At 39.8% G+C, this 22,474-nt stretch overlaps 1 protein-coding gene across 2 annotated transcripts; it reads left to right on the top strand.

The window, feature by feature from the left end:
* The first annotated feature begins 14,023 nt into the window (after positions 1–14,023).
* LSM6 (LSM6 homolog, U6 small nuclear RNA and mRNA degradation associated) lies at positions 14,024–20,391 on the top strand. 2 transcript variants are annotated; one of them, XM_017820151.1, is made up of 4 exons: positions 14,024–14,085; positions 15,027–15,139; positions 18,506–18,619; positions 20,123–20,391. In XM_017820151.1, the coding sequence occupies exons 2-4, from the start codon at positions 15,046–15,048 to the stop codon at positions 20,155–20,157; spliced, it is 243 nt and encodes an 80-aa protein (XP_017675640.1). In that variant the 5' UTR covers positions 14,024–14,085; positions 15,027–15,045; the 3' UTR covers positions 20,158–20,391. The 2 variants fall into 2 exon arrangements, with proteins under 2 accessions (XP_017675640.1, XP_017675641.1); XM_017820152.1 differs by lacking the exon at positions 14,024–14,085 and adding an exon at positions 14,223–14,243.
* Positions 20,392–22,474: the final 2,083 nt, after the last annotated feature.

The following is a 22,474-nucleotide window of genomic DNA, read 5'->3' as shown; positions in this document are numbered from 1 at the left end:
GATGAGGTCAAACTCATATATCCCTGTCCAGAACGAACAGCCCCCCTCGAAAACCCTGTGGGTTTGCACGTAGGCAGGGCAAAGTTGCAGAGGCTTTTGAAGGTGGTCTGTCAGACACAGACAGGTGGACGCCAAAGTACACCCTGGGTTTCATCCCTTACTTCTTCACCAACAGCACCCCATTCTGCAGTTCACAGAGGTGAACAAGTGGAAAGGAACAAAGCCCATTGTACACCTTCATAAGGTTTATATTAATCTGAGCATGGTTTCTATTATTGTTTTATAGTCTGGAGCATGTCAACAGGAGATAAAGAGGAAAGATGACTGAGGAATTGCATTATCTGCAGTGCTGAGCAAGCCTTTTCCAGCCCACTGTGGTTCAAATTTGCCACCTGACATGATAAGGTAGAAAAGGTTATGTTCCTCTTCAGCTCAAGATGCACCTGTTTGTGAAGTCCTAACATCCCTCATTAAAGGAGGTAGTGTGTGACCTAGCATTGAGGTTAATACTAATGTGTTCCTCTGGAGCCATGACTGCAGCTCCTCATTACCATCATCCTCTGGATGTTGTTCTAAACACGGGCACCTTAAATGATAAACAGAATCAGCCAGTTACAGACCTCAGAGATAAGTGGCCAGAATTTGAGACAGCTATCTTTTGAGATACGCAAGGAGGGCAATTTTTATTTTTTTTCTTTTGCATTAAGTGTCAGCAGAACTTTAATCAATCTTCATGTGATGCCTATAGTTCACAGATAAAGCTACAGTGCTTGAAGGAAATAGGATATCTTTTCCCATTGTGAGCTGCTGTTTCTGAGGAGTGTTTGATGCAAGTCTGAACTGACCATGCAATCTGAATTTGAAAGGACCATTAACCAGGAAAAATTAACAAAATCCTTAGGAATGACTGAGCTTGGATGGCCAGTTTTCCAGCTATAACCTTTAATTCTCCATAAGGAGAAGGCGCTTTAAAAAGTCAAACATTCTCACCAATCTGGTTAACTAAACAGAATGGCGAATGATGCCGCACGTGTGGAAGGATTCCAAAAACAGTTTGGGTGAAAGAAAAAAATTACAGTTATAATCCAACCCTATTTAAAGAAAAAAATAAATATTTAAGTATATGGTCTATTATTTAATATACCTTATCCTGTGAGAGTAATGGAAATGTGTAATTGTGCAGAACGTACATATAAATAAAAGGAAATTGTGAATTAAATATATCTGTTTTTTCTAAAAAAGTCCATTAGAATACTCAGCATATACCTACACATATTTAGGGAGAGAATATAAGCATGCTAGCCAAGTCTTGTAACTTGTAAGCCATATTAAGTTACTTATATAAGACTCAGACTGATTAGTGCAGATTAGTTGCCACATCTGACTGTCCTGGTCCAGCAAGGATGTTGTCTGACTGTGCAGGCCAAGAACAAATGAAACAATAGGCACTGCCAAGTTAAGATGTCGGCATCAGATTCTCTTGGTATCTTGCTGTCTCTAGAGGTGCAATTTGGGAATGAAATATTAAAAAAAAAATGAAACTTTTGTACAGGCAAACCATGTAGTTTATGCTGAAAATAAGCGGCTGCCATCCTATTGATCCTACTGATCAATTATAGGCTCAGGTATAAATTGACTGCCCCTTTCCCTTACTGTCTTAACAGCTGAAGGATAACAGGAATACAAGGATTGAAACTGGCCTATCTCCAGTCACTGCCCTTAAACCTGACAGCAATCTGGAGGTCCTGTGACAAATCAGAAATCTGTAAGCTGTTACATCAGTCAGCTGTATTCTGTAGTATCCAAATTGTGGCTAGGGTTATTAAATAATAAGTTTTGTTTGTGGAGTGTAATTTCTATTAAGATTATTTAAGCAACCTCACAATAGCTTTCATAACTTCACACAGCACATGATCTACTCCTGAGCCATAAAAAGTAAGTCCTGCTCCTGACTGTACCCTCATGCTGTTATGGCATCATTCTACTAATACTTCCAGTGCTAAATCCAAGTTTAGGTTTGAAGAATTATGTCATACTTCCTAAGTCTAGTTACACTGGAAGGTGTGTCTTGCTTGCCTAAGTACTTGGTTAGACATCTCCTGGCTGTTCAACAAGGGCAGTTGGCAAAGGGATGTAGCCATTAACGTTTCCTTTCATCAGAAGGAAATTATGAGTTCCTGGTCCAAAATACAATTATTTAAAAATTGTATTATCATAGCATCTAATGATCCCAGTCAGAGACCATCACCCTCTTGCAGTTGGCACTGGATAAGCACGCACAGAGGCAAAGCACATTCCCCAGATAGTTTACAATTCAGTTATGAACAAAGATATAATAGAGGGATAGAGAATGGAAAGCACAAACAATGATATTGGTTGATGTAATGCAGTAGATTGAAAAATATTGCTTTGATGGGGCTCTTCTTACATATTTCTACCTTCCAAGAGCCATTAAAAATAGCTAAAATCCCTTAATTTCTTCCCTAATAATACTTTCCCAGGTGACCATATGCCACAGGGATGCTGCACGATCACAAATGGGAAAAATACCAAAGATCATAAGGGGAATGAGTCATGAAGCAGCGAGACATGTTCTAAAAATATTTACAAATCCCTAGTTAGAATAAAAAAAAAAAGGCTGCTGCAAATAGCATTTCTTGGGCAACAGGATTCTTTGTGTGGACAAACGGCACACGTAACATAACAAATGGCAAGCTTTTCATGCAAGACCAGTTTTCAAAGAGCTTGTGAATGTCTCTCTCCTGAATTTCTTCTTCAATTTTCGCTTAAACTACCCTGAGCCTCACATATGGAGAAAGAACAAGCTTAATCGGGGCAACTGTAAGCCTTTCATCAATTCAATTATCCGTTAAAGGACTCACTCATTGAACTTAGCCATAAAATGTTAGAGTTGCAGTGCTGCTCCTGTCTATCAGCTTGTGTCCCTGAATTCTTTGTACCCTCAGGGATGTTTCATCTTTTGAGAAATGTGACAGTCTGCCTTTAGAGACTGGCCTCGGCACAGCTCCATAACCAATATATTGACAGATATAAGGTAGCGTGGAAAGTGAAGCAGTTCACAACTTGTGTCTGTCGAGCTGCTTTCCTCTCCAAACACAGGAGCCCTAAAAACTACTACAGGACCTTTCAAACCATTACCTTACATTAATGGCATCAGATTTTTCCTTTTCAGGGATCTGTGGATCTACAGCAGTACCACATTGTATCTCATTTCCCAGTATTTTTACTTTTTGGAAAATATAATTAAAATATTATCATGTCTTTAAGCATACACAGGCTTATCTTCGAAATGTTCCTTTGCTGTCAGAAGAACAGGCTCAAAGCAGGGAGAAGAATTCACTGATATTGCCAGTATTTCTCACATTTTCTACAGAAATTTGAGTGGATTATTTCTATACGTAAACCTCAATTCGCAGTTTCTCTTCCCTCCCTTTTGAGGAGGGATGAAGAGAGATATCTGTTTCAAAGTGAATTAAAACCAATCACATCACCATTAAGAATATACTAATTTATAAAAATTTAATTCAAACCAATACAGGACTAGCTGTGAAATGTTACAGGCATCTTCAAGAGGTCAGCCATGATTTCTGATTTCGTAAGACACACAGACATTTATTGACATTTATGCTTCATTTTGGGGATAACACTATACAGATTGGCCAACACTATGATTTTCTCCTTGTTTTACCTTACCTGAATGTCACTGTTTCTGTGCCTCAGCTAGGAGAATATGATGGTTCGGATCCTCCTGAAAATCACTTTCATTTAAAATTCAGACTTCTGAAAAAAATAATAGAAAACAACAGAATTACTTGTTGTGTTATTCTTTTCCTCCTTATTACAGCCTCTTCAAGATCAAACTGTCAAAATACCAAAAGACATGGTATCCAAAGTCAATTTTCTGAAATTTTAGTTCAGAGGAAGCAACTCTCTTGAAGAGATATCTATATCTATATATGTGACCACATTTTAATTTCCTGTCTTTAACCAAAGTCACCAGCCTAATGCTAACACAATGTACAAGTTGGACTTTGAGATTTCTTGCTTTTTTATGACCTTTTAATCTAATGTTCTTGTATATGATGTTTAAGAACGGTGCATCTGCAGAATGAAGTGATAAAATCCTTCAGTCAGGGGCTGGAAGCTCATTTGAGAAAGGACTCAAGAAATTTTAAATCAGCCTTTAAAATCACTGGCAAATATTTCCTAGACAAAGTAGTGAATTCATCGGTCTAATGTAGACCAAAATACTTAGGTTTTGGTACTGGGCTCCTGTCTTTTCTCTCAGTGAAATAATCATGTGTCCAGTTAATGGTGGACTACATTGCTGTCAATATCACTTTCAAGTTATTAGGTCCAATCAATGACGGATAAAAGGAAAAAAGGTGGTCAACAGGCAATCTAGCTTTCAGTTTAACACTCCCTTGAGGATTTTCATTATCCTTTCCTTTTCTGTTCTCAAGGTTAGCTCTAGCTAGACTATTTGTAGCTTCAACTTCCTGGAGATAATGCACATCCACAATAGCCTTGCTCCTCCAACACCAGTGTGCCCTTCCACCTGAGTAAGCAGAGTCCTGTCTTTTTTCTATTATTTGTGACCTTTTCCTGGGTTAAAAGGTGACTCCTGAAGCAGACAGGTTTCACTTCTTATGGTGATTGCGGTGCAAAAAGCACGCTTCTACCTTGTTAGAAGTGACATCACTGTACATTAAAGACATCATATCTCCTTTCATATTAAAATGCCTGTCAGTTCTGCTGCTCACAGGCTGTAAATCTGCCACAGTATCCTGTGCTTGGGAGATTTCATTATGAAAATATGGAAGATAAGCACTCTGCTCTACTGTCAAAAGGAAAAAGTAGTCTGGTAGTAATGAGATTACTTTAAAAATAAATACACGATTCCTTAAACATGGATTACTTGATGTGGGGCAATTTTTGAGAGCAATCTTTATTTTTTATTTTAATTCCTAAAAAAATTTAAACTTAAAAAATAATATGAGTAAAGCATGAATATACAGTCCTGTAGAATTTATTTATGCATAGATTTTGCACGTGCTCATGCAGTAAATCATTAGGTTTTCCCTTTGACTTTGGTCCTCCAGCCTTGAGAGAAATGACATACTGGAATTTAACCTGTTTTTCATCTTTATATCATATAGATACAAAAAAACCTTGCATGTTCTGCAAGAATGGGACAACATTCAGCTGTTGTGCATGTGACTTTAGGAAATATAGTCAGTAGATAAATACCTCCTGAACAGTGATGAAAATATAAATAATTATTGATCATTTTCTCTCCTGGTATTATTAGGATGTTAATAATACCTTGCTATTACATAAAGTTTTTATCCATTGATCTGAGAGCACTTTAGATATATCATTCTTCTTGTTTTACAGAAGAGGAAGTGAGACACAGAGAGATGAGATGACTTGTCTTAACATTTGAGAGCAGTTCAGCAACAGAAGTGAGAAGAGATCTCTGGACTAGGCTGTCCAACACTTGAACTTCCTCATTTAAAACTGGAAATTTGCATTGTTTGCTGGTGTAACCCTCAGTTGTTTACACAGCATGTGATTATTCATTTATTATTCATTATTCAATAATGGGCTAAAATTATCACAGATATTTCTTTATTTAAAAAAAAAATTAAAATTCTCCTTATCCATTTTGTGCAAAGATACTAACTAATACTAACTGCTACTCCCCATTTCCATTAGAATTCCCTCCAATCAAGGAAACTTCAGCACATGGGCATAGCACGTGTGTTTTCAAATTTCATCTTCCAAATGCCATACTCTATTGTTGATACTCTGTTAGAGGAGCCGAAATGAGTGGCTCAGGAATTATTTATGGACAATGAAGCCTTTCACCTCCAAGGCATTGATTTTAATGACTGAACCCTATATCCTAAGACTGAAATATATATTTAGGTTGTCCTCTGTTATGTGAAATCAATTGGTAATGTCAGTTCCAAGTAGACTAGCACCCAGGTGAAAGCCATGGGGCAAAAAACCAAACCGAAACAACCCCCTCCCAAGAAAACAGAAACAAACCCAAGAAAATTATTGGGATGAGGGAGGTGAATGCATAGGAAAAACATAGCAGCTGAGGAGGCGACATGGTTGGGATACGGTCTGATGAGGCGAGACCAGAGGATTGCACATATGTCAAAGAAGAAGCCAAGAACATGTGTCACTCAGTGGAGCTGGAAATGAAATGAAACAGGAAACTGAAGAAAAGCGATGCGTGGTATGAGCACAGCTTGCTTCTTCACCTTCCCGTTTCTCCTGAATGCAGAGGGGATTTTCTTCCTCTGCTTTGTAGTGTGTAGTCCTCTGTTGATGTAGAGCAGAGCAGAGAGAAGTAATGAGAGCTGTAGTTCTTTAATGATCCAAGTCATAAGGATTTATAATCCATTTTACAGCAATGTTGCCAACGCCTTCCTAGCCACACTGACCAGGCTTTTGTATCATCTGTCATTTTGCTTTTTTGAGAGCCTTTTGAACCTTTGCAGTTCCACAGTCACAAACCTTGTCTATGCTGAGTGCTTTCTTAGCATTCTCCACCGTTTTCAACATCCATGCAGGGCCAGCAGCAGCAGCAAGGGGGCGATTTTTACTGACAGGTGGTCTGGATTGCTACAGGCACTTTATGCTACTGGCCTCTAAATTTTCTAGGTAGTACCAGGTGAACAAGAAAAGGAGGGTGTTGGTTTTGCCCTAAAGCTCATACAGTTCCTAGGACTAGTGGAGCTGCACTGATGGCACAGATGGCAGTTTTGCCTGAAAGGTGTAAACCAGGCTGTGGAACTGTGAGTCAGTTGCTCTGCATCATTCCCCTCTCCTAGAAGATAATATTCCTTCATATCTGTTACTGCAGATCTGGAAGAGTTAGTACCTAACCTTCGGTATTGTTTTATATAATTTTTCCAGTAATATATTTTTTCTTGTAGAAACAGGTGAGACTAAAGTATATTAGGAATATTTTCTTGCATGTGTGAACACCAGGGAATCAGATCTGAACACTATGTTTGAGGTTATGCTACCTCTGAAACTGCAGGCCCCGGGGACTGGGTCACAGGCAGTCACACCAAATTGACAGATCTATATTTATAGATAGCATCTTCATGTTCAGTAGTGTATCCACTGAATTTATAATAAAGTTAAAAAGATAAGAGAGCTGTAAAATGTAGTCCATTAAAAATTAACTTTTGACTTAATATGAAACTTTATGCTTTTGTTCTATTCTTAACAAAACTGATCATTTCAAATATATACAGTTTCTAGTCTTCCCTTTTGATTTTACGCATTTTTGTTTTTACATTACAAAAGAATCACATTATATTTCATCCCCTTAACCTCAGAAATAATGATTTTTTAATCAATGGCCAAAAATTGGGGCCCATTGGAAAATACCAGCTCACAAATGCTCTAGAAGTGACCTAACATTGACATCAAATTGCATTTTATTTCTAAAGAAACTGAGCTCTCCTATTAGTAAAGGCACAGAAAGAAGACAGTGATTATACCATAATCTCCATTATTTTAAATACTTAATTGTTTCACACCATGGATTATCAGTAGATTAAATATTTAATATCACTGAAACTAGGAATATTTAAGATTTTTCTGTATATGTCTTCCCTATTTTCCCTCCACTTCAAAAATAATTTATACTTATAAAAATAGCTCTTCCATCTAATCAAATTTCTCTTAATTGAGTGTGGGAACCAAGCCACTGAGGATGTGATTCACCCAAGGTCACGCTGGAAGCCTCTGGCAGAGGCATATGAGAACCTAGGTATTTTGAATCACAACAGGCACTATTTTTGCCTGTTTCCAATATTCACACAACAGTAATGTGTATCAGCAGAGTAAGCACAGACTGGTAACCTCCACACGTGTCTTCCAGTCTGGCTAATATCCAGGAAGGTGCTCCTCACATAGACAAACTGAATTATCTTTATATACTTATTTTCTCTCTAACATTTGAATACTATTTCTTTACTTGCTTTTCCGTAATGTCCAAGGAGGTTCTACATACTGGACAAATATATCATAGCAACAAAACCAAAGATTTGCAAGTCCAGAGCTTGAAAACTTGATTTCTTTTTTCATGTCTTCGTTTTCCAGTATTTTTTCTTGGTTTGTGTCAGCAAATGCTTTGGATTTCCCAGTTATTTACACTTCTTTTTTTATATATGTTGTGGTCTGTGTCACTAAAACTCAATTTGCTCCTATTACAACTATTACTTAAACTGTGCTAGCTGCTCCATAAGGGGAAGAGGCACTGCTGGGTTCAGGCTTACATCTTAAAATTTCTGGAAGAGTGAAATGTGTGGATGGAAAAAAACCTGCTCAATTTATTTTAGGCTTGATCCTTGATCCACTGCCTGCGGAAATCCACAGAAAGGCTCACGGGATTTTTCTGGGGAGAGGCAAACACAAATTTCCCCCATATATGAAATAATTGTGGAGGGTCAGAAAAATGGAAAAATTGAGTTGAGAGGCCAGAAAAAGTCGGGTGATGGCAGGTCCAGTCACTTCCCAAGAAGAGACTTAATTATCCTATGAATCAGATGATACTTCTTCCCTAGAGTATCAACTGGGTCCTTAAGTGGAAAGGGTCAGAGATAGGGACAGCAAGGTGTCTGAACACTTTTTAATCTTCCCTCTTCACTGAATTTCAGGACATGGTATGGATTCTTTTTACCACACTACAAATTAGAGTTGCCTCATGTTTACTTCATATCCCCAGGTCAGAAGCATTCCTGGGGAGCTGGGGACTAACCTTACAGATGGCTTTACACCAGTAGGTCAATTTAAAGTAACCCCTTCAGCTCCTGTCTGTGCTTAAACTTGACACCAGAGTTTTCAACCTGAGGTACTGAATTAACATCGAACTGGCTATGGAAAAGTTTATGTTGAAATGTCTTCTGGAATTGATATTTCACAATGGAAAAAAACAGAACGTGTATTTACTTTGATATAAATATTTTAGAAAGTCTAAGCACAAAAGGCTTTGCTTCATTTCCACCATATTTTAGGAAAAACATCTAGCTAAGTGGTGCAAAAAGAACCAAGTGGAGCTTCCAGTCTTTACTTAATAGAAAGCACAATTTTGACAGGATCTGTCAAACCATATTTTGACAGGACAGAAAGTAGAAGAGACAAACATGTGACAAAAGGTCATCACGTCACTTAATCCATACAGGAGGAGATGAACGTCCCAAGGTGCTGATCACAGTGCAAGAACCTCAAGAAGACAAAATTTTGTTAGGCTGTTCTGTCTAAGATCTGTAGCACAAACCCAACACTTTGATTAAGGTTCAATTTAAAAATGCATTAAATTTTTAATTGAGAACATGGCAGGAAATCAGCATTTCTGATGATCTAAGCATGGCATGGAAAACAATGTTGGCTCACTAAGCCTTCATTTACGAGGAAAACCCTGTCTGGTCTTTTACTGTATAGGCACGATAGACTATCATTCAAATGCTGAAAGGCTTGAACTCTCCCATCCAAATGCAAGCAAAGGGGAATATCAAACCTCTTAAAGCTCATGAAAAAGCTGGTCCCTTTGGGAAGCCAAAGAGTGCACTCCCAGGAACTCAGAGGAAGTTGAAGTAGAACTCTGAAAGCTTCTAAGGATCTTCCCTTTCTTTTGTACAGAACTGAAAGTTAAGGAGACAGAGAGAAAGCCTCAGGCTGAGTTCTCACGTTATTCTCCCCAGCTCCCTGAAGACCTGCTGACAGTTCCTTGCTCACCAGGAAATTTGCAGAGGAGGAAAAAGAGAGAGGTCCCAATACTTCCTTTCTGTCGCACTTCTGTTCCCTTCTCCCTCCCTGCACCCTTCAATTCCTTAATGTCCTATTCCTCACCCTCAGAGCATCAGAAGATGAAAGTGAAAGAACACTGCTCCAGAAGGAAAAAGAAAGGGACAGAGGGCATGGGGGCTATGACAGCTCCTGAAGTCAGCTTCAGCAGTCCTGTGTCAAAGTGCAAATCCGGCATGGATCTATGCCCTGCACACAGCACAGCCTCTGACAGTGACAAGTCACAGCCCTCAGCCAGCCATGCCCACTACCCTGCTACAGCCTGGAGGACCACAGCAATGAGGGGGAAGCCAATCCCTGCTCTTCTGGAACAGGAGTTGTTTCAGGACTGAAAAACAAAAGCTTTCTTGTCACAAGGTTCTCCCTTAGGAATCCCATGGGATAGGTGTGGAGAAAGCTTGTACTGTGCTTTCTTGATCCAAAGTAGGCAGAAAGGATCTGCAGCCTGAGTGTTTTATCTCAAATCCACTGGAGGAGTTTTGAATCAGGCCAGTGGGCTGGCTGATTGTCCAGCCACCGGAATCAATTGCTGAGAAGTTCCTAAAGCCAAGCAGTGACAACTGTCAGTCTAAAGGTCATATTTTTGGTGCCAGCTGATCGAGATAGATTACTTTTGAGATCTCAGGAGTATTTTCAATAACTTACAGAGGCACCCTGAGTACAAAAAAGTAATTAGCAAAACTTCTACTGGCTTCAGTGGGAGCAGAATCTCTCCTTCCACCTCTCAAACCCCAAACATACTATTGTGTTTACTTCAGGGCCCTCAGGAAACCCTGCAATAACAGTGCTAATCTTGAATTGTAGAGCTTCTCTACCTTGACACTATTTCATGGAGCCTGATATCTCCTTCTGTTCTCTCACTCTCAGAGTTACAGGAAAAGCTTCCCTGGATTTGGAACTCAACCTCTTATTTTATCGCATAATTTTCAATAATTTTTTCTTTTTTTCTAATCTAAGAAGGCACTGAAGTTAATTGTTAAATTCATGGGGCATGCTGGGATTGTAGCCAGAATGGGTTTGTCCTCTCTGACACAAGTTTCAGGTGAGGACTGTTTAAAGACTGTGACTTCTTTCCAAATATTGGTGGTAGCTGGGGATTGTTTAGGTTGAATTCCAAACGTCCCACAGACATTCTTTTGCAATCTGGATTGTTTTTCATCTGCATTTAACTTACATAAACGATGTACAGCTCACAAGAAATAGAAAAATTGGACACTCCTGACACATTCTGTGTTCTATAGCCACCTTGCTCTATGGAAATGCTTTTATTTCAAGCAGCTGGTAGGGAAAAACCTTCCTAACTTTGAAGAGGGTTTTAGCACATTGATGAGAGAGAGAGAGAGAGAGAGAGAGAGAGAGACCGTAAAATCCCATTTCATTTTTAAAGTTAACTGTAAAGTTTTAATTAAGTCCTCTGAACAAGGATTCCGTGATGCTTTATGTTTAAGACTTAGCAATAGTACACGAACCACTGACTTCCATCATTAAGTTCAGTTGACAAAGGCCAACACAACTCTTTTCTTTGTAACTTTGTAACCATTTATGTTTGAGGTGAAGATGTTAATATGGAAATTTTGTGAGCTGGGAATGGCTACGAACTCTATCATTGTAATTTATGACCTTTCATCTGAGGCCAAATGTAAAGGCAATTGCAATTGTTCTATATCTCAAGGCCAGCACATAGCAGATGTGTGAAATTTGGAGTGCTAGACATAAACTTTTATTACCAAATTATAAATAATTTCTACCACTTACAACGTTCACCTTTCAAGTTCATCTTGATTAAAATGCAAGGGCAGCATCTCACTGATTTCCATGAGTTACAGAGCTGAAAAAGTCCTATCATAGTACACTAGGAAAGGATAAAGCAATGCAGTGTTTAAAAGAATCTACTGACAGCCAGGTATGCAATGGTTTAGATCAAAATCCTTTTTCATCTAGATGACAAAAAGCAAAAGATAATTATTAGCCAATGATATCTGAATTCTATTTTCACTCTTGAAGCTGTGGAATCCTTAAGGAGTCCACTGAGTATGGATTACTTAAATCTTTGAAGACCACTTAAGTGAGGTCACTGAGGTTTTGTCACTCAGGAAATAACACATTCTCTAGGTTGCCTAATAACTGATGTGGTGACATAATATTCCTTCATGTACAAGGTGGGAATTGTCTTTTCAGGTGCAAATCACGCTACCCTGAATGCTCAGCAACATATACCTTCCTGCAGGAAGGTTAATTTACCACTAGGAACAGCACATGAGACTGCTTCAAGACCTATGACAAATGAAGGAAAATTAACGAAGATTTGGGTTCATGACCTGGTCTCAAACTATGAAAAAGGGGAGCTAAGGATAGAAAATTTGCCAATCTTATTGTCTGTGATAGAAATTAGATTTGTTTGTGAGGTTAATAGGGTATGAAGCAGGAAAGTACAAAAATTTTGTTGACTGACAGCAGACAACCAAAGTATCCGTAATTAAGGACATGCCTCAGCTGGCTAGAAAGCGGGCTATTGAGCAGAAGGCAAAATAGCTTATCAGGTTATAATGGCTCACAAAAAAAAAAAAAAAGAAGAAATACTAGCTCTGAAGACAAACTCATGAGAAATAAAACAATAAGGAAGGCTTGCAAAACATAAAACGTCCCTGTTTGGATTTGTGAAATTGCCATGAAAGTTTACCAGCCCAGGCATGAAAATTCTATTTGCCCAATCTTTATACTGGAGATCAATAACAATGAAAACCAGGATATCTCCTTATCAGGATGTTAAGCACTGAAGCCAGGCAGCCAAATAAAACTTTGCAAGCCTGCTCCCCAGAGTAACTATTTTATGTTCCTTTTCTGCTTCAAGTACTAGATATAATCAAACACAGTTGGATGCTCCTGATTAACATGACGGTTGCCTGGAAACACGGGCACAATACGGCCCAACTTTCCTGTCCGTGCCTGTGCTTAAACTCTGGGACAGGCAGGTGAATGAGGTTGGGCTTGCAGTCCTTGCCTCTTAAAGCCCTTTAATCTAAGCTTCGAGGAAAAAAAATTGTTACTGGACATGTGTTCAAAAAGAGAAGATAAACAACTTTGGAAGGAAGCGAGAATACCAATCCGTATTCTGAAAAGCCACGGTACGTTTTCTTCATATCATGAGAATTGAGAGTTTCAGCAAGATACTAAATCAATAAAGGAATAATAATAAAAAAAAATCTGGTCCAGAAGGTTTCACAGATGATTAACTCCTGTCACAGTACCACATCCCTTAAAAAAAAAAAAATAGCTGCAGGAAAGGAGAAAAGACAGGTGAGAAGATGGGGAGAAATAGAAGATGAGTTCAGCTTCTTCTTGTACCACATTCTTCCCAGGTGACACTTGAAAAAAAAAAAAAAAACAAAACCAAAAACCAAACAACCTTAGTTTCTATCTTCAGTAATCCCCCTTGTGAAGCAAACTGAGCAGCACCTTCCTGTCTGGTCCTGGACAGGACACCTGAGAGGTGGTCACTGAATCTCTGATAAGGCCCACGTAAGACAAGATCATTTGGGAATTAATAGGATCCCATTAGAGCAGAATACGATTATATACTGGATCATATTGGACATTAGGAGGAATTTCTTCAGGGACAGGGTGGGCTGTGGAGGGAGGTGGAGGAGTCACTGTCCCCAAAGGTGTGTAAGGAAAGACTGGATGTTGCACTTAGCACCAATGGTCTAATTGACACGGTGGTGTTCAAAGGTTGGACTCGATGATCTCAGAGGTCTTTTCCAATCTAACTGATTCCATTATTTTTTTCCACAGGAAATCTTTTTTCCTATAGGATTTCTCTCCCCGTAAAACCGACAAGGCGTTATTTCGCCTGGAACCGCAAGTCAAGACGTAAGAGAACGCATCTCGGCGACGAGACCAGCGCCTCAGCCGCCTGGCGGGGGCGGGGGGGAGCGGGGTGTCCCAGGGCGAGCCCCCCGCAGCCCGGCCCGGCGGGTTTGGGGCAGTGAGGCGAAGCGTCACCTGCACATCCCAAAACCCGCAGGCCCCGCCCCGCCATGCGCGTTCCGGCGCGGACTGTCCCGCCCGGCGCGCCGTAGCGGGGCGGGGCCACGCGGGCGGTGAGCGCCGGGAAGGGGCGCGGGAAGCGCCGAGAAGGGAAAAGCCGGGAAGGGGCTCGGGAAGGGAAGAGCCGGGAAAGGGCTCGGGAAGGGAAGAGCCGGCAAGGGGCCCGGGAAGCGACGGGCGGTGAGTGCGGGGGAAGGAGAAGGGGGCTCCGGTACGGTGCCGTATTTCCCCCCCTGCCTCTGCGTCCGGCCCTCGTTTCGGCTTCGTCCTGGGTGTTCATGGAGCCGCGGTCTCGCTCCGTCCGGGACCTTCCCTGGGACACGTTTGGTCCGGGAAAGGTTCGGCTGTGGGACGCGGGTGGCGGTGGGTATTGGTGGGAAAACCAGCGAGGATCCCTGGATTCGCGGCTGGAATCGCCCGGTGCGATTTGCCGCAGGAAGCAGTGACGAGAAGTCGGTACCGCACTGGGGTTTTCTGCCATCGGCTGGAAATGCAGAACAAATGTTCCCTGGGCAAAGAGACACTGGAGCAGAAGTTGAGCGAATGCTGACGGGGGGGGGGATGTCTCTGCGTTGGATTTTTAAATCACATCATCATTTCAGGTCTCTCTCTGATTTAATCACAACCCTTAACTTAGTCTGCTTTAACAGATTCAGTTGAAGGCATCCTTTCAAATTTTTTCTTTGCTTGTATTTGCAAGCCGAGATCAAAATACCCTTGCTGTTCCTGTGTATGGAGCAGGTTCTGACTTCTGCCTCCACCCCCTGAAGACATTAAACACTTATGGCTTAGCTCTCTAAATTTAGTAAAAATAATTTTAGCAAAAGGTGCTAGAGATGATGAGGCCTTTGGCACTGTTGGAAGTTTAAAAGATGCACAGCATGGCAAACAAGGATCCTTAATGTTAATTTCAGAAGTTATAAAAATGCCAGAGGGAAGGTTTAATGCAGTGGCTTTAAGAGCTCTGTCTCTCCATCTCCACCCTTAAGGTTTTGCTTTTATCTCCTTTGATATTCTCTCCTACTGAAAGTATTAAGAATCAGGGGTCTGCCTGTCTTTACAGAGTATTTAGGACAATATGGGATTGTTTCTCATCCAAATGTTTTCTCTAAACTTCTCAGCTTACCAGAGAAGACCAAGATGAGTCTACGGAAGCAAACCCCGAGTGACTTCCTAAAACAAATCATCGGAAGGCCAGTTGTTGTAAAATTAAATTCTGGAGTTGATTATCGAGGTATGCTCTCTGTCTGTCTCTCACTGAGTAAAGTAATTGACTGGGGAAGCTGGAATAGATGCATTGATTTTGAAAAGCAAAACAGTGTGATCCAGAATCTTGGAGTATGTGAATACAGATCTCAGAATGGTGACATTAAAAATAGAAAATCAGCCCTGGAGAAAAAAAGGAGGTGAACAGTGGATTTAGAGGTTAAAATTACTGATCTAAATCATTAGTCTCTTTAGTCACAGATGATTCAACAGGAGTCTTGGGGTGATTCAGAGTTTCTAAACTGACATTTATAAAGATCATCTGGCATTACAACTCCTGAAATGGCCAGGCAGCCCCCTTTTCAGTGCTCTGACAGCAACCCTTGTTGGAACTATCCTTTTCTTCACCTTTCTGTTCTCTAATTCCTAGTATGGATCTTGGTCCAGAAAAGCTTCAAAGTTAACTCTGCTGTCAGTCATAAGGTGGCTCTTACACGAGGGATGAAAGTTACTGACATTCGTGGTTAAACAACTGCCTACACCTGTGTTGGACCAAGACTCACAGAGATAGAGGAGAAAGCATAGTGTGGCTTTGCTGCTGTATGCCCTCTTCATTTTAACACAGTCCAGCAGAATTATTCCAGAACTCTTTAGCCTATCTGTATCCCTTCATGTACTGTATGTATGATTGTAGGTGGTTTTAACCAGTAAATTAAAAACTTTTCTGTGCAGTGAAATGTCCTGGTCCTACTCCCATTATTGACCTGTCCAAGGAGTATCCAGACTTAATTAAAACTTCTGTTGTGCACAATTTAGAGATTTCATTCTGTAGTAACTTAAACATTGTGGTTCTGCTACAGATCACTGCTTCAGATAGGTTTACTTCAATTGGCTTAGCCTGGCACTTGTGAGAGGAGACTTGTTTGTGCTGTGACAAGGAATCTTTGTGTTATGACAGTCCTAAACTGTAATTGTTCACTGACAGAGCAAGCAGCGCCTCCTTATCCCTTCCTGTTTCTCTTTAGTGTCACTCAGATGACAGAATTTTCAGTCTCAATTCTTTGAGAACCACATTTTCTGAGCGCTTCAGGTCGGGTTGGTGTCTTAAAAACTTCACTGCATCTCTGTTGTTCTTTCTTGCAGGAGAATGTAGGGAGAGCTCATTAAAGTCACTTAAAGCAAGTCATCATTTACCTGAAGGTGCACACATGGCAGGGCCAAACCGGATTTGTTTTTCTGATGCACTTCCTATTTTCTTTGAGGCCAATGCTATCTCCTGCTTCGTAAGGTCCATTTGTAAATGCTGTAGATGAACTACTCAGCTTTTCCCTCCACAAAGCTAGTTTAGCATGCCTACAGTCAGACCTACAAGGAATTGAACCATAGTTCCTTGAATACCCTTATTTGTTACTGGATTTTTTTTCCCCCACCTTCCCTTCCTTATTTCCTTGTGCTCTCCATCCTTCCCACTTGATGTGACCTTGTGGTTGAAAATCTGTGTATTGGTTTCATTTGAGAAAATAGGCACTGTTTTGTTTTCTGCAGAAATGTGACCAACACTTGGAAAAGCCTTAAGAAACAGCACGTCAGGCTTTTTGTTGCAGATCCGTTTAGATTCTCCCCCAGGCAGTGTTGCTAATTTTATGTCTGTACCTCCACCCTCTGAGCCACCATGCACACAAAACGTGGCCTAATGCAAATGTTGATGTGTAACTGTGAAATGCCTTGATTCATTGCCCAGTGCTGCACATGCCCTGGGCAATGAAAAGTCATCAGTGGTATATTAATGTACCACTTCTGTGTGTGGATATGGATTTGTACACTGCAACATCTCTACATACAGATAAACCAGATAAAACGCTGGCCAGGATGGGCAGTGGTAATATTTGATGCCATTAGTGGCCTTAGAGTAAACACAAAGAAAAGGAGGAAGAGAATGAAACAGCCATGAAACAGAGAGTTTGAAAATACTGCCTAGGTAAATCCACACGGTCCAACTTTAATTTTGGACAAACATATTTTTGTTTTCTATTGTTGCATGGAAGCACTCAGGATTACTGGAATGGAAGAGAGTTTTGACCCTTGTTTGGTTTAGTTTTTTTTGGTGCATTCCGTGATGTTTTGTGAGCAGTTTTTCCTATGTTTGTGGAAAGAGAGGAAGGAAAAACAGAGGAAAATAATAGTCTTTAAACCATGAGAAGCTGGCAGAACTTCAATTCCTAATTACTACATGGAAGATACTACAGTAACACTTCTGAAAAATGAGAATGTGTCCTAGAGGAGGATTCTCAGTTTTCTCCCTCTCCCCAAGTACAGCCAATATACTGTATTTCAAGTTTTACTGCCAGGTAAATGAGTGTTTTTCAAACAGAGGAAAAAATAATTTTAGTAGTATTGTCTGCACATGCAAGGATGAAGTCAGGGAAACAAAAATCCAAAAGGGAGATAAAACAACTTGTAAAAAGCTGTATTTATTATGTGCATGATTAGTAAATCAAGTTGCATTCTCTGAGCCATTCTTTACATCTGTTAATCCTCACATTCAGTTCTGTTGATCAGGTGAGTTAAATTTGTAGACGGCCATGGTTCTGGGTGTAGACAGAGAGGAGGGGCTTTGAATGAAAAAATACCACCATGCTGCCAGCACTTAGGAAGTACTGGGTGAACAGAGTACAGCCTTCAACAGGTGCCATTAGAAGTGAGAACATAAATACTTGTCTAAAATAAGTGCTACTAAAATGCATATTTTCCTGAACAAAAGAACACCTAATATTACAGACATTTTTTCTTTAGTTGCACTAAGCACTAAACAGTGTAATTTTATTTTTGTGGGAACGTTTCAGTGCCATTTGAAAGCCCTTTGCCAAAACATATGTACAATTTTGTTTACATCAAAGCAGAGGCTTTCAGCTAATGTTCTTCTAGATCTGTAAGCATGAAGATAAATATGACTAAAAGTGTGTATGGTGTCCTGTATGAAAAGGGTTGTTTTTCAGCTATATCCTTCACAAGGTTTGGTGATAACTCAATTTACCTAGCCTTGTCCTTAGCTTATCCATTTATTCTTCATGTCACAGGTTCTTAAAACACAAGTGAGAGGGAATAACTTAAACTTTCAAAGTGAAAATTGTCCATCTTTTCAAAGTCATGCCTTAATGACTTTTTTTACCCCCACAACCCTTACATCAATTGACAGTGTCGCTACCAGATTGACCGTCTGAAATTCCTGTCTCCCAGCTGAATTATTTGAAGAATACATCTGGCCAAGCTTGGGCTTTTGGTTTGTTATAAAGATACAGATTTGTTTTTTTTCCTGTACTATTCAAACACAATGCATTTTTGTTTATTTTAAAATAAGTTTCAGCTGATTCTCTCGTAAACTGTCGCTTTTCAGGTGTCCTGGCTTGCCTGGATGGGTATATGAATATAGCTCTGGAACAGACTGAAGAATATGTAAATGGACAATTAAAGAACAAGTATGGGGATGCATTTATCCGAGGAAATAATGGTAACTCCTACTGCTTCTGTTATTGCTCACTAAGAAATTGTGTTTTGATATTTACTTCTGAATTTCAGGGGTGGCTGAGGTATAAGCAAGCTGCCTGTAAGAATATTAGTTTTAGGCCCTCTTGGAAGCCTTACCACATTTCCTTTTTTACAATTTCACTTTCTGCAGTCTCTGCTTTTCTGCATTCCTGTGGCCTTTTTTGCCTCTGAACTTGAAGTTCATTTTAGAGAAGCACATTCTTTTCTAGCCTTCCTCAGAGCTTATTTCCTATCATTTGACAGGCTTACTCTTTGCACTTGCTGCTTATTTAGATGGCCTCTGCACCACAGAAGTTTGTGTTTTGCTAGGCAAGCTACTGCATAAATTTATGAAACAGTGCAGATATTACAGTGACACTGTAATATTTTCTGGTGAGAGGCAGTTGTCCAGAACTGAATGAATGCTACTTATTAGTACTGGAGGCTATTTTCATCTCTAAGTAAAGATTTTACCACCAGTCAAGAAAAATCACTCATGTTTTACTGCTGAGCCTTTGAACATCCCAGTGCAGTAGGTGGATTTTTGTGCACTTCAAGGACAATCCCAGGCTCCTGGAATGACTCTCTGGTATCAGTTAGGCTGTAATAGCAGGGCATGCCAGGGAGAAGAGTATCTAAAAATAGAAAAGGTTCACAAGTCAGATGTGAAGAGACTTGTAGAGAAGGTAAATGAAGCAGAGTTTGACTAAGTTACTTGAGAAGAAAATGGAGGTCAGCAAGGAGGGAGGGAATAAAAAGAAAGAAGGATTGAATTCCATGTTATGAAGAGTCAAAGAGAATGTAGCACCAGTGTAAAAGAGCGTTTTGGGTGGAGAAGTAATCATTGAAATGAGGCCAAATGCTTTTTGTTAGGCATTTGGACTTATGCTAAGAAGCAGAGTGGTTATTACAGCTGGAGAACCAATTAAGGAAATAATTTATTATGAAAGTTATAACAAACGGATGAGAGGCAGAAGGCTGAAGAACAGGCTGAGGAGAGAGCTGAAGACATCCCAGGTTTAGGAGCACTATCATTTAGTGTTGTGATTGGATCTGTTCTGGGGATATCACAAGCCATGCAGGTGGAGGATATCTGCTGCTTCAGAGCTTATCATTAGCTTTGCCTTAAGTACTTGAGATTTACAGCTTTTGTTGAAAGATCACAGCATTAGTGTCTGACACCTGTAATTTTGCTGCTTGGGAAATCTCTCATGCTCCCCTTGGTAATACTGCAGGGTACTGGCTTTGTTCTTCTTCTCTTCAGTCTCCATCTCTTGGATTGTGTTTTGGCTACAGGCCATACTGTCTAAATTTGATAGCATTTTTTGAAACCTGGACTTAAAAGTTAACTGACTTTGTTCATGCTGAACGAGATTCATTACAGTGTCAATTTACAAGCCATGGAAATAAGATGTTTTAAATAAACAGGCTTCTGCACCTTATTTACCAGGGCCGTCTTATGCATGCCACTTTCTCTTTTTCACAGTGTTGTACATAAGCACTCAGAAGAGGAGGATGTGAAGATGCCAGAAGGAGGCTGTTTTGTACCTGTGAACCTCTTTGAAGTGATGAGCCCTATTTGATTTGTAGTTCATAATCCACAGGTGAAATACAGAAGTGTCTAAATATTTTTTTTAAATAAATGTAAACCAGTGTAAACTTCCTGGATGTTTTTTTGTCAAAGCATTTCTTTGTCCCACTGTACAGAATAAAATAAAAGAGAAGCATGCAATAGTGCCACAAGTCTAACTCAAAGCAACAACTTGTTTAATTATGCTAACACTTACAAAAATACTGATTGGAAGGTAAGCAGGCGTGGAATAACTGCAAATCACAGCCTTGCACTGATGGCAAAACAATAGTTTGACTGATGCTGGGAAGGGAAATGCTAATGTTTTGGTGACAATGACCTGTCCCTTTTGGAAAACACAGGGTCAGCTTTAAATGCCAGTCTAGTAAGAGTCATCGGGTAAAAAGTTCAGCTGTCCAAAAAATCTTGAATTGTGGATTGAATCAAGGGATGTAACAGTGACACTTCAACAGTTAGGGGTGGAGAAAGAATTGAATCAAATGGAAGAAAAGCCTTAAGGGTGAAAAGAAAGCTCTGTGCCAGCTGGGGAGTCAGTCAGAGGTGAAGAGCTCTCAGTTGGTGTGTCAGTACAGCGAGTAGCTGCTTCACCTCCTGCCTGTGTACCCCCCACCCTACCTCTGCTTGCGGTGACCTTTTTTTCGTGCTTCTCTACCAAACACAATGGACTTCTTCAGTAAAAAGCAATTTTAACTAATACCTAAAGCTACTCTGAAAACAGACTAGGAATCTAAAAGCTTTTGTAAACATGCCATATGTATCCTCTTCAGACAGTTCAGTCTTTCTCCCATCCACTCCCCTCCAGACATAGTACTATCTATATATTCTCTTTTCTAATGTGCTAGCCAGAAATGAGAACAAATGTATTAAGCTCATAGTATGGGGTATGCATTAGGGAGGGGAAACCTCTGAGCAAACAATAGAGTCAGAACTTGTTTGTGTATATTTTTCAACAGTGTTCCCAGATAATCAAAGCACAGTGAGTAAATCCAGCTCAATTTTACATGCATACTTATTCCAATTTATAAAATACGTTTTGTCCTTTTACATGCAGTCAGCCAAGAAAAAAAAAAAAACAAGCCTCTGAACATTCATATGTTTCTTTGCTTCAGTGTTCCTGCACTTAATATCCACATACACAGAATTTCTTGTTCTTCATGACAAAGTAGTAAGTTTGGGTAATGTACCTCATGGTAAGGTTATTGAGCCAATCTTTTAAACTGAGTTTTCTGAAGTCCTGCTTTATTCTTTGGGCAGTTTATAGTGCCTCCAGGAACAAAAATACTTCTAGTTGTGGATAGATCAACACAAAGAGAGTTGTGTGAATGTAACATTGGCCCATTCTTCCCAAGTACCAGTAGCTCTAATGCAGCAGTGAATAATAACATCTCAGTTATCAAAGGGAGAAAATATACACTGCAAATTTTTAATTTTACTTTTTTTAAGATCAGTAAATAATTCTAAATTATTTTTCAGTCAGTAGTTAACCTTTCCACACAAAGCACTTCAGAAGCCATGACAGAACACACAAATGGAGTTGCTACTGTACAATATGCTTCAACAATTTATCATTTTCTGACAAGGGTTGAAAAAGGTCCAGGATGTAAGACAAATCACCAACTTGCTCTTCTGTAAGTGAATTCTTTTTTTAAAATGAAGATGTACCTCCAAGTGGGGCATGCAATTTCTCATTTGCTTTGTCATCTATATGTAGCTGGCAGGTTATTGTCTGCTTTCAGTCCCAGAAACTGTCTGGGTTTGGTTATTTTTAGAGTTTTTAGAATTTTATTTTAATACAGGTTTAAATTTTTTCCCGTTCTTCCTTCTCCACCTTTCTCTCCCCACACATACCTACCCACCTATAGCAACACATTTTGCACAGACTTTGATTTACTCTCAAGAGTTTGCATTGCTAACTTTTCAAATGCAGTTCTGTTTCTACAAGTCTAGCTATACAACATGTTTCAGTGTAATCTGCTACTTCTGATGGTCTAATCACATACTAAACTCTGAACACAGAAAATACTATGTAGCTTGCCTGCCAAAGGGTTTTTTAATGTATTCTAGATCATGAAGTCACTATTTACTATGGGAGGTAGACAGGAAAATTTGCATTGAAGATCAGCTGTTGTAATTCATATTTGAATTTCAAAAGTAGTAAAAGAAATAAAGCATTTAATTCCTACAATCACTGCCCTTCAGTATATTTTACACTGTTTTACCCCCTTTAATTCAATTTTTAACCCCTGT

Source organism: Lepidothrix coronata, unplaced genomic scaffold (assembly GCF_001604755.1).
Source record: "Lepidothrix coronata isolate B3197 unplaced genomic scaffold, Lepidothrix_coronata-1.0 Scaffold79, whole genome shotgun sequence".
NCBI classification, from domain to species: Eukaryota; Metazoa; Chordata; class Aves; order Passeriformes; family Pipridae; genus Lepidothrix; species Lepidothrix coronata.
This window is presented reverse-complemented; position numbering and strand designations above follow the sequence as displayed.

Excerpts from the sequence above, each read along its gene's own strand:
- LSM6 (XM_017820151.1), top strand. The coding sequence starts at position 15,046 with ATGAGTCTACGGAAGCAAACCCCGAGTGACTTCCTAAAACAAATCATC. Across the intron at positions 15,140-18,505 it reads TTCTGGAGTTGATTATCGAG|GTGTCCTGGCTTGCCTGGAT; the intron begins GTATGCTCTCTG and ends GTCGCTTTTCAG. Across the intron at positions 18,620-20,122 it reads ATTTATCCGAGGAAATAATG|TGTTGTACATAAGCACTCAG; the intron begins GTAACTCCTACT and ends TCTTTTTCACAG.